Below are 11,323 nucleotides of genomic sequence, written 5' to 3' on the forward strand. Positions count from 1 at the left end.
AGAAATGCAAATAGTCATGACATCCTAAGTGAAAAATTCCATATGTGCTGCCAGAAAGACTATACAGTGCATTTCAGATTTGGGTCTTAGTCTTACCACTAATATGATTTTTTTCTCTTGGTTTTGAATTGACAAAATTTTTTTCTTCACTCATTAAAAGTGTCAGGCATATAGGTAAACCCAGGGTGCAACGAGTAGAAATGAAATACCTTTTGAGCAAAACTATTTAGTTCAATAGAAACTGTAGAGGTAAGAATAGCAGACATGAAATACAGGAAGGATACAAGATTGTCTAAATATCTTCTTCATACCTCCAGATACATTGTCCCATCAATTTCATCTTCTCCAGGGTCTCCCAAGGCTTCCTACTGGCTGTAGGACGGACTGGCTTTCTTCTACTTGTACATACCTGCTGGCCCAAGACCATTCTGCACCATTCCCTGCATTGACTTCCCTTCTTTCCCGTATTGGAGCATGTCATTTAGTTACTGAAATCTTCCTCTTTCTTGATTCACTTCCTTGTTTGTTGGGGCACATTTTCTAGCAGCACACTGAGAGAGGTTGCAAGGGAGATAATTTGTTTTGAAACCATGGGTAGCTGAAAATATGTATTGTATCCTGACATTTGATTGGTAGTTTGGCTGGTTATCAAAATCTAGGTTGGAAATAATTTTCCTTCAGAAGTTTGAGGTCATGTGCTCTCTGGGCAGACCTATGTCCACAGCTTTAGGTCTTTCCTTTCAGGGCTGGTCAGGTCCTCCAAAGAGTCTTCCAGTTTCTTACCTGGAGAATGTAAGTCTGACTTTCAACATTTAAGAGCAGAATTGAGGGAAAAATGTTTGGTGGTCTCAGCATTTAGTATGTAAACACTATATTTGCTCTCTCTGTTTTTGGCGCAGTACACTTACCCTCAGATGTGTCTGATATCCCCCCTGTCCAGAGACCCACCCTCTGTTTAATACTCTTCACAATGTAAATCACTTATCTGGCACTGGAGCTGGATGGGGAGGGCCATATGGGGATTTGTGTATATATGTGGAGGCAAGACCTGGGAATTCAGCTCCTTATTGCGGCTGTCCACCTGTGTCTATTTTTGGCTCATCTCTCACCCTTCTTCCACAGCTACCTCATTTGACCAACTCCCAGCCTCAGGGGATGGGGGGTTCTTAAGTGCAGTTTAGATTGTGTCTCACCTTTCCTCACTGCTAAATTATAACCATCATTTAGACCTTGGGTAACGTAACAGTTCTTAAACAAGACACAAAAAACATTCACCATGAAGAGTTACTCTTCAAGTTGTTCATTGCCTTAAACAAACGTGTCAAGTCTGCTAAAGATTTAATATCAGGAATCTAATAAAGAACTCCTGCACCTCCATATGAAGACAATTAACTCAATTTAAAAAATGAACAAGAGACTTGAACTTAACGTGTGTTTCACAGAAGAGGAAATGCATGTGGCCACAGACATGAAGAGATGTTCCACACCTGTGTGACAGGGCTGTGTGGATCACAACCACAAGGAGGGTGGTTTCGTGGGTGCAGTGATACTAAAAAGAAGCAAGGGAAAATCAGACATGGGATTTAGGATGATAGTTACTTCAGATGGGGAAAGCAGAGGGATGGATGGTGAGAAGGAATGTTTGGGTAGAAGAAGCAGGTTCTTGGCAAGGTCCTAGCTTGTGTTTTGGGTGGGATATTCGTGGGGTCCTTGTTACATTATTGAAAATAATTAGATAATTAAATACATGGGGAAAAAAAAAGTAAGCCTGACAGGTCTGGGGCTCCCAAGGTGAAGTAGAGATCTGTACTCAGGTGGCTCTTAGTTCTATGGTGGTCTGTTTTTTTAAGAAGTAGCATTCCAAATCCTGGAACAGATGTTTTTTAGTCAGAAGTTATAAATATATATATATTAATCTAAAGCTAACAAATTACATTTCCTAGGTGGGGTTCATATGCTGATAAATACCTACTTTATAGAGTTTTAGTGCATAAATATTTATAGCTATTTCTGTTCTTTCATAGAAATTTTACATTTTTTTCCCTTTCTTAGGACAAAGTTAAACTATAATCCTCCAAAAGATGATGGATCAACCTATAAGATTGAACTTGAAGGGATATCGGTAATGGTTATGAGAGAGATCCTGGATTACATCTTCAGTGGTCAGGTATGATGAGACACACAGGGAGGAAGACTAAGTAGAGGCCTCTCAAGCTCAGGGTGAGGGTCTCCTTCAACCATTCTGTGACCCAGCAATGCTGTCCTTTTCATCTGTCATTGTCTGCATGACGCGTTTCTCCTGCTGGGAATGGTGCCCACCTGTTCTTCCAGGGCTCTGCTCTTAGAGGAAAAGCAGACTGAGTAAAATCTTAACCCAGTCCCAGTTTTTGTATTTATCATTCTGAGCTCCACTTTCCATTGTGAGATGGGAAGGACCTGGGGTGCTCCTTTCGTGGCTGTCTTTATGTTTTTAAACCATAATTCCCATCTTGCTCTGTACCTCATAACCTGGAAATGGGAGCTTCCTTGGGCGGTGGGAATTATTTTGTAGAAATGAAGAGTTTGAGATTCACACAGGTGACAGGCACCTGCATTGTATTCATGATGCCTGGGTCCTGTTGCCTCAGGAGCAACATCCTTATTGCACCCCATTCTTGCTGATGTCCCTTTACTCTCTGCCCACTTATATTTCTGGGGATTTAATGAAACCTAGGTGATAAGTGATGAGACTTCTTTCTTTTTCTTTGTCATCCTCAAGCCCCCAACCCCTGATTTTGTGACTTAAAGTGTAGCATGAGGGCTCTTAGGAATAATCTTAGGTTGTACCAGGGTTAGTTTTTTAATGGGAAAAAGTTAGTGTATCTTACATTGGTTACGTGAGAATGCATTTTGTCTTTACTCTTTTTGAGAGCTTCTTTCCTACTCTCTCCCATATTCCTTCCTCATCTTGTTTTACCTTTCCTGTTTGTAAGAGCCGCCTCCTGCGAGTTTTCTAACGCACTGCTTGCCTTCTCTGGGTATTTTTATTCGGTCAGCCTCGGTGGTTGTCATTATTTTTGAAGTTTTTGGGTTAATTTCATGATGTTATCCCTTCTCTTTTCTCTGAACACTAGGTGGGGGGTGTGTGCATGTAAGGTTATGTGTACGATTGCTAAAAATAAATGGATTTAGATTGATTTTGGGACAGTCCTTAAAATACTGAAGATACTCAGAAGCATCACAACACCAGGTGGAGGAGCAACCTCATGTAACTTTTAAAATCTGTTCAGCAGCAGCTATAACTGGTTACAAGCCAGTAAGAACATATTCCTGTTGAGGCTTGGATTTGAATCTTGAAACCTTATTTACAGATTGACTTCTGTGTTTTGTTCCCAGTTTAAATTAATTATGGTTTAAGAAAAGAAAAATAGACAATAAAGTTAATTATGATTTAAAACCATAGTTGCAACTTAAGTTGTAACAAACTCGTGATTGGGCAGTTCAGTTTTATCAGGATGGAATGTGGTGGTTTTCTCGCATGCCTGCATCTGACCGGTGTACGGCCATCCACTGTTTTGTGGCTGAATTTAACACGTCAAGTAAATGCGAACTTCTTCCTTACTTGTTACTTACTTGACACACTTCTTTCCACAGTTCTTTTGCTCAGTTGATAAGGTGATTGGCAGTCACACATTCTTTTTCTGTATCTGCGGTACACAATGTATAAAATGTGACAAAACATTTCTCGCTGTCCTGTACTCTGGAAACTCTCCTTCTCGTTTCTGGGTGTAGGACAAGCGCCTATTCTTTGGGAGAGGAGAGTCTGGGCTGTGATGATTGTGGCAGTATTTTTTAGAGGCTTGTTTCTTTACATCGCCTTAGTGTTGCATGCAAGAACTTGTAAAGTGGGGAGAGGAAGAAGTATCAAAAGATTAAGGAAAAGTGAAGTTCATAATGATAAACAAGAAATCTTACCAGACGGATTTCTTCCAGAAAGTATCTCTGAGACCCGAGTGTACATGTTGCACTGAATGTGATGTTTGGCATTGGGAATAAGGTCCTTGGGCCGCATGGCCCTCCCCTCTCCAAGGGGCTGGTGTGGTGTGTCTGGCATGCCATCTGGCAAAAGACAGAACGTGGTGTATCTGGGAGGCAGAATTTGCCCCAGTTCTGGTGCTGGTGTTTAAAGAAACCCCCTTCAGTTTACCACAGAAGGCGGCACTGTCCGCCTCCCGAGCATTTCAGCCACTTAGGCCTAGAAGTGAGCAGTGTGGACAGTGCACCCGGGAAGGGCTGGTGATAGTTAATATTGGTAAAGCAAGCGAAGTGCTGGCAAGTCAGCCAGCCATGTTCTGTTCACATTGTTTGAAGGTTCACCGGCGCCCTCAAACTCCTTGAAAAAGAAGCACTAGGCTGGACTGTGTGAAATTGCCAGTATTTGATCATCTTTGACCTATAGAAGTGGAGCTTTCATGTGGTTTAGCCTAATAGGTTAGCGGTTTGGGCTTTAAATACACACATTGAAACGTAAACTATTTATGATACTTTTGCAGATCCGGCTGAATGAAGATACAATCCAAGATGTTGTACAGGCAGCGGACCTGCTCCTGCTGACGGATCTTAAAACTCTGTGCTGTGAGTTTTTGGAAGGCTGCATCGCCGCTGAGAACTGCATCGGCATCCGCGACTTTGCCCTGCACTACTGCCTGCACCATGTCCATTACCTAGCCACGGAATACCTGGAGACTCATTTCCGAGATGTCAGCAGCACAGAAGAATTCTTAGAACTCAGTCCTCAGAAGCTGAAAGAAGTGATTTCTCTCGAGAAGTTAAATGTCGGCAACGAAAGATATGTGTTTGAAGCAGTAATTCGATGGATAGCGCATGATATGGAGCTAAGAAAGGTACCTGTGATTTATAATATGCTCTGACTCTGTCTTTTTACTTCCTTATTCCATTAGTTCATTCATTTATTTGTTTACTCCAAAGCGTGGGTGTTTTCTCTTTCCCCTTCAACTTGGAAGGCTTACAAAGTTGTAATCTAAAAGAGGTCTGGGGGCACCTGGATGGCTCGGTCGGTTGGGCCTCCAACTCTTGATTTCGGCCCAGGTCGTGATCTTGGGGTCATGAGATTGAGCTTGGGTCAGACTCCATGCTCAGAGAAAAGTCTGCTTAGGATTCTCTCTCTCCTCCATCTGCCCCTCCCCCCATGCTCGCTCGCTCTCTCTTTCTCTCTCTCAAATAAATAAAATCTTTAAAAAAAATTAAAAGATGCCTGTGGTACGTCTTTGCATAGGATCATTGAAGTGGTTGTTTTTTTCAGGCCAGACTACAAAAGCTCATGTAACTCATAATATGGCAATGAAAATGTTGTGTGGTCCTTGTGAGGACCATGATATCCTTTCTGCTTTGCTTTTAGCGGAAAATGCATTTCAGGCTTGAGCTTGGGATCATAGAAATTCAGTGTCCCCACTCTCCTGTTCAGCAACCATCTCTGCATCATTACTGGGCAGACTCATGCAGGGACTCCGATGCAAGCACCAGAGTGAGAGGGGCACACACAGCTCTGGCAGAGGGGTGAGGGGCGTGGATGTCAGGAGCCTCTGTGGTGTGGGCTCTCCCTGGAGTCATGGACACCACTCAGCAGAAAGCAGGAGAGCACTCTGCAGTGTGGCAGTGCAGTTTCAGAGAGGGAATGTTCTGGGAGCAACATCTGGGAAGGAAGGGTCTCAGAGACGCTCAGGCATAGATCCAAACTGTCACTGCATTGGGGGAGGGAGCAAAATCACAGAGCTTTTAAGTCCGATATTTATAGACTCCAGCTTCAATTACTATATTCGAAATAAGAACTATGTTAGGTTTTAGGGAAGTCTTCAAAATGTATAATCACATTGTTAATGGTTCTCAGCAACTGTTGACTTGAGCTTTAGTGAATATCTTGTAATTTTTAAAATTCTATAGGCCTATTTAGAAACTATGGACTACGGTGATATAGATGGAAACTGTTACACAGTAATGATAAAAAAACACACCCTCTTGTATGGTTATAGTCTCAGCATAGTCAGTACAGCTAGCATTCAGTTTTCCACGTTAGTTGGGTAGATGAGGAAAGGACATGGGAGCGTTCCCAGCTCGCTGCTGCTCACAGAGACCACAGTCACTAGCTGTGCCTTCCTTTCTTCTTCAAGGGGTGAGGTTGCCGGGGAAACAAGGCAGTTCTTCATCCTCCGGTTAATCTGAACCTCATGCCTTAAGGACTCTTGGCTTTTACCACCTGGGATATGGAATAGTATACCCTAAAATGACTATTCTAAAACCAAGAAAAACATGTCACTAAGGAGTTTCACCTCATGTATGTAGAATGCTGTAGTCCATTAGTTCAAATTTAATGAGCCATCATGAAAGGTGTATAATTCGTATTATTTGTGTTAGATAGTTTTTAACAATAATAATTGAAGAAATACATAGTACTCAGGATTTTTCTGAACTGTAGCTTTTGTGTTTTTCTTGTGTTAATGTTGATCCATTTTGATTATCTGTTTTACTGTATTGAATCAAGCTATTACTGTGTATAATGTTCCCATGAACGTGATTGAACTCCCGGCACATCCAGCTATGTGAAATAAGGCCACTGCAGCCGAGTGACCCTTTAGGGTGTAAAGAAAGCTGCTTGAAACTTTTCCATGATACCTCAAATACAAACCTGAACTGAGTATTTTTTGAGTTAAACCTGTCTTTACCAAGGCTCTGGGGAAGTAGAAAGGAAAGGGGCCAGTAAAGCATATTCCACCAATGTTGGGCCTTGTGACTTATCCGCTGATAATCCTTTAACAATTTCAGCTTCTCTGTGAGTCAGAAAACGTATGTTCTAAAAACTGTGTGCTGCATCCTACGTTTTTTCTCCCCATCCTTCCTACCCTCCTGTGTAGGTCCACATGAAGGACGTGATGTCAGCACTGTGGGTTTCAGGGTTAGACTCCAGCTACTTACGGGAACAGATGCTCAACGAACCATTAGTACGAGAAATTGTCAGAGAGTGCAACAACATACCACTGAGCCAGCCACAGCAGGGGGAGGCCATGCTCGCAAACTTCAAGCCCCGGGGCTACTCGGAGTGCATTGTGACTGTTGGCGGAGAAGAAAGAGTGTAAGTATGGATTTGCATCGTTTCAAAAGTCATATAAGAACTATTTCCATATAAACAGGAATTCGTGGTATTTTTTTTTTTTTGGTATCTAAGCATAATAGCAATAGATTTTTAAAAAATGTTTTAAACGTTCTTTAGAGCAGTGAAACTAGTCATAGTTATTATAAGCACAACTATATAAAACACATTAACTTCTAATCAATTATTTATTTCCTTAGTTCACGGAAACCAACAGCAGCGATGCGATGTATGTGCCCTCTTTATGACCCTAATAGGCAGCTTTGGATTGAACTGGCCCCTTTAAGCATGCCAAGAATTAACCACGGAGTTCTCTCAGCAGGTACCATTCTGTGGTCAATTTTACTTAAACACAAGATCGAGTAATATGTAATTGCAGGGTTGTACAGAATGACTCGAAACCTTTTAGAGGTTTAATTTTAATTTTAAGAGATAATTTCATTTTCTCCATGATGACATCTTCTGTGTAGCTCTCGCTTTCAAGACTTTGTAAGGAGAAGCGTGTCTTCTGTCAGTCTTTATTGTTCGTGAATCTTTAATATGACGCTATTTTTAAGACTTCAGTAGAGGAGCATTTTACTCGATGACATACTGATAGAAGAGCAACATTCAGTGACTCTTACCACCCGTTAGCTGTGTGGCCACACCTGGAACACAGAATTCCCTTGAGCTGTAAGAGTCCCGTTTTTTGAATTCATGCAATTTAGAGTCAGTAACTGCATGAAAAATAAAGGTGTTATGTCAAAGCAGGCATTCTGTGTGAGACTTTAGAAAACATTACTTACATTAGCAATGGCTTCAAGTTATTTTACTGCAGAAAGTATGTTTCACTTGACCTTCGCAAGTTTGAAAACGGCTCCATGCTATTCAAAGCTCTCACTCAAGGAGGTGATAGGAAAGGTTGTACTTGCTGTCTTCCAACTATTCGCTGCCTTTCCCTTCACCTTGCTGTGCTCTTTTGGGTTCACCCACAAGTGCCATTTCACTAAATTCTAATTATCATTATCAACAGTCTTCCTGGAATCCTCCATATTTTATAGTCTCCACTTGCCCACTAACATTACTTTAAAGATTTTGAAAGCTATGCTATACCATTCCATATTATAGAAATGGCTGAAGCTATATTATAGTACAGAAATGGAATCATTTTATGGGTTCCAAGATTATCGAAGTTATTGTCAGTAATAAGCAGCGGGATGCAGTGGTGTAGCCAACAGAATGTGAGTCTGAAGTTCCTGTTCTCCTCAGAATTAACTTCCTTACATTTCCTTCCCATAATATATACTATTCATAATTTTCACACACACACACCTGGCACAACGTTTCCTATGTCACAGATTTTCCAAGATTTCCTAGAGGGGTTGGTACTTTAGAAACATTGAACAGTGAGGATAGGGTTGTGTCCAGTTGTAGTAAGATAAGCTATGACATGACTGAGTGGTTCCTATTTGTCCAGCCGGTACTCTGTTCCTTCTTTTCCCACCTTTTTTTTTTTTTTTTTTAACTGTGAACTCTTTTTTTTGGTCATTCACTTTATTTCCTCTCTTCCAGGTTAGACATTATATTCTTTTTCTATATTCCTTTGAAAGTCATCATAGATACCATAGCCTATATTCTTAAGTTATAAAAGCCCAAGTACATTTCTACTGTTTTTCATGTTTCACAGTCTTGCAATATTAAAATGTATGACTATTTATGAATAAGTATCTACATATAAACATGTTTGATACATCTATGTTTTGAACATATGTATATCTATAGAGTGTTTAGATTTACCCACATATTCGCAACTTGCCTTGTTTTTCCTTCTTACTCCTCAGACCTTCCATCTAGGATTATTTGCCTTCTCTCTGAGGTCCATCCTTTTGAATTTCCTTTATTTTGTGTCTACTGGTAGCAGATGTTTCAATTTCTTTGTCTAACAATGTCACTGTTTTGCCTTCATTCTTAAAGGATACTTGTGCTGGGTATAGAATTTTAGGGCATCTTGACTCTGGCTTGGCCTTTCCTCAAATCTGGAAAATTCTAACTCATTTTACATCTTCAGGTATTGCCTCTGCTCCATTGTCCTCTTTCTCCTGCTTTTGGAAGTCAGATTAAACATGGCTACACCGTTTTGCTCTGTCCTTAGACTCCTGCCTCTGTTTTGTTTTGTTTTCCATGTTTTTGCCTCTCCGTGTTTTGCCCTCTTTATGATTTCTTTTGACTTACCCTTCAGTTCATGAGTTCTCTCTTTCACTGTGACAGATCTGCCATTAAACCCATCTCTTAATTTTTTAAAAATTTTATCTGCTTTTTTCCTTTTTTATTCCTAGAGGTTCTCTTTAAATCTTTTTCAGATCTGCCGTGTCACTTCTACAGTCCCCCTTTTCCAAGAGTTGTCTTAAAATTTGTCTTTCAGGAGCACCTGGGTGGCTCAGTCAATTAAGCGTCTGCCTTCGGCTCAGGTCATGATCCCAGGATCCTGGGATTGAGTCCCACATTGACCTCTCCACTCAGTGGGGTGTCTCCTCCTCCCTTTGCCTGCGCCTCCCCCATGCTCATGCTCTCTTTCTCTCTCTCTCAGATAAATAAATAAAATCTTCTTTTAAAATTTGTCATTCAGTTTTTAAACATAGTAAAAGCATTGTCATTTTATCATCTTTCTGGTTAGTCCAATATTTGACATTTGAAGTCTCTGCAAGACTACTTTCTCTTGTCTGTTGTTGCCAGTTCTTCCTCATAGAGTCTAGTTTCTGTGTCCTAGTACCTTTGGTTGGGTGCTGATCATTTTATTTAAAATTATAGGAATAATTTGATGCTTTAAAATCTTAGAATCTAAAGATTAGGTAAGGATACTTTATTCCACACAAGTTTTACATTCGTTTCTTCCAGTTGCCTATAAGCACTGCAAATTTGGAATTGAATTGCTATAAATCACATTCAAACCTTGAGATCTCCTAGACAAGAGAGGAGATTTAAATCTGGGTTCTGGTTCCGGTTGAACTTTGGAGAGGCTCTCCTGCCGGAAGTCACACTTCCTGTGGGCCTGGGGTTTTGATTTTTGTCCCTTTCACACCCTTAAAGCCATTATAAGAAAGGCTGGTGATTTCCCAGGTTGGTAAATGCCCTCAGCAGAATGGTTTCCGTGGGTGGTGATCTCTCTAGCTCCCACTTTTCCTTTCAGCTTTGCCATATTGTCCTCTTGGCTTCTCTTTTAAGAGTATTTTATTTCAAAAATATTTTGTCCAGGGGCGCCTGGGTGGCACAGTGGTTAGGCGTCTGCCTTCCACTCAGGGCGTGATCCCGGCGTTATGGGATCAAGCCCCACATCAGGCTCTTCCGCTATGAGCCTGCTTCTTCCTCTCCCACTCCCCCTGCTTGTGTTCCCTCTCTCGCTGGCTATCTCTCTCTCTGTCGAATAAATAAATAAAATCTTTAAAAAAAATATTTTGTCCAAGAAAAGAAAACAAAATATGTTTTGTCTAGCAGTTTAGCTGTTTTGCACAAGAGTTGGTACAAATAATCTATTCTATCATTATCTGAAATAGGAAGTACAACAGTGACTCTTAGATCCTGTTTTGAATGTGAAGCACACAGGTGCTCCTGGGTCTTGAATGAGCAGATATGGGCTGTGGATCAGACGTTGCCTGAGAATCACAGAGGGGGAGTAGGATAGCTAGGGCTGCTGGGTGTCCATGAGGGTGGTGCCAGTTTGGGTTGCAGCTGTAGGGTAGTGGGAATCCACTCAGATGCTGAGTGAGGTGAAATCGCCAAAGTGACCCACAGATGTGAATTAGCCTCTCTCACTAAGGATCGAGTGAATTGTGATGAAGACCTCAAATCTACTGTTGTCATTAGAGAAGTTTGCCTCCACATACTATCTCTACAGCTGTGCCATTTATATTTGGCGGAGATGGGAATCGAAGGCTGACGTTTCAACTTTCTCGTGTGTCTCGTTTGATTTTTACAGAGGGATTCTTGTTTGTATTTGGGGGCCAAGATGAAAATAAGCAGACCCTGAGCTCAGGCGAAAAATACGACCCAGATGCAAACACATGGACGGCGTTGCCACCGATGAATGAGGTAAAATGTTCTTTTTCATTTGTTTGGTGGTGTGTCTTTCTTCCCTTTAGCACTTGCGTTTGTTTTGCATCTGTGTATGTGTAAGGAGAGAAATGGTGACCCTGCCACACACCC

General features: G+C 41.2%; 1 protein-coding gene across 2 annotated transcripts in view; it reads left to right on the forward strand.

Moving 5' to 3' along the window:
- GAN (gigaxonin) overlaps positions 1 to 11,323 on the forward strand; it is a 55,624-nt gene that overhangs the window by 23,262 nt on the left and 21,039 nt on the right. The window contains exons 2-6 of one of the 2 annotated variants that reach the window (XM_034639567.1): positions 2,053 to 2,167; positions 4,533 to 4,883; positions 6,909 to 7,126; positions 7,345 to 7,466; positions 11,097 to 11,209. In XM_034639567.1, the coding sequence (XP_034495458.1) occupies positions 2,053 to 2,167; positions 4,533 to 4,883; positions 6,909 to 7,126; positions 7,345 to 7,466; positions 11,097 to 11,209 (919 nt within the window). The remainder of the gene's footprint in view (positions 1 to 2,052; positions 2,168 to 4,532; positions 4,884 to 6,908; positions 7,127 to 7,344; positions 7,467 to 11,096; positions 11,210 to 11,323) is intronic. The other variant, XM_034639568.1, reaches the window with a different exon arrangement.

The sequence above is a fragment of the Ailuropoda melanoleuca genome, chromosome 12 (genome assembly GCF_002007445.2).
Source record: "Ailuropoda melanoleuca isolate Jingjing chromosome 12, ASM200744v2, whole genome shotgun sequence".
Taxonomy (NCBI): Eukaryota; Metazoa; Chordata; class Mammalia; order Carnivora; family Ursidae; genus Ailuropoda; species Ailuropoda melanoleuca.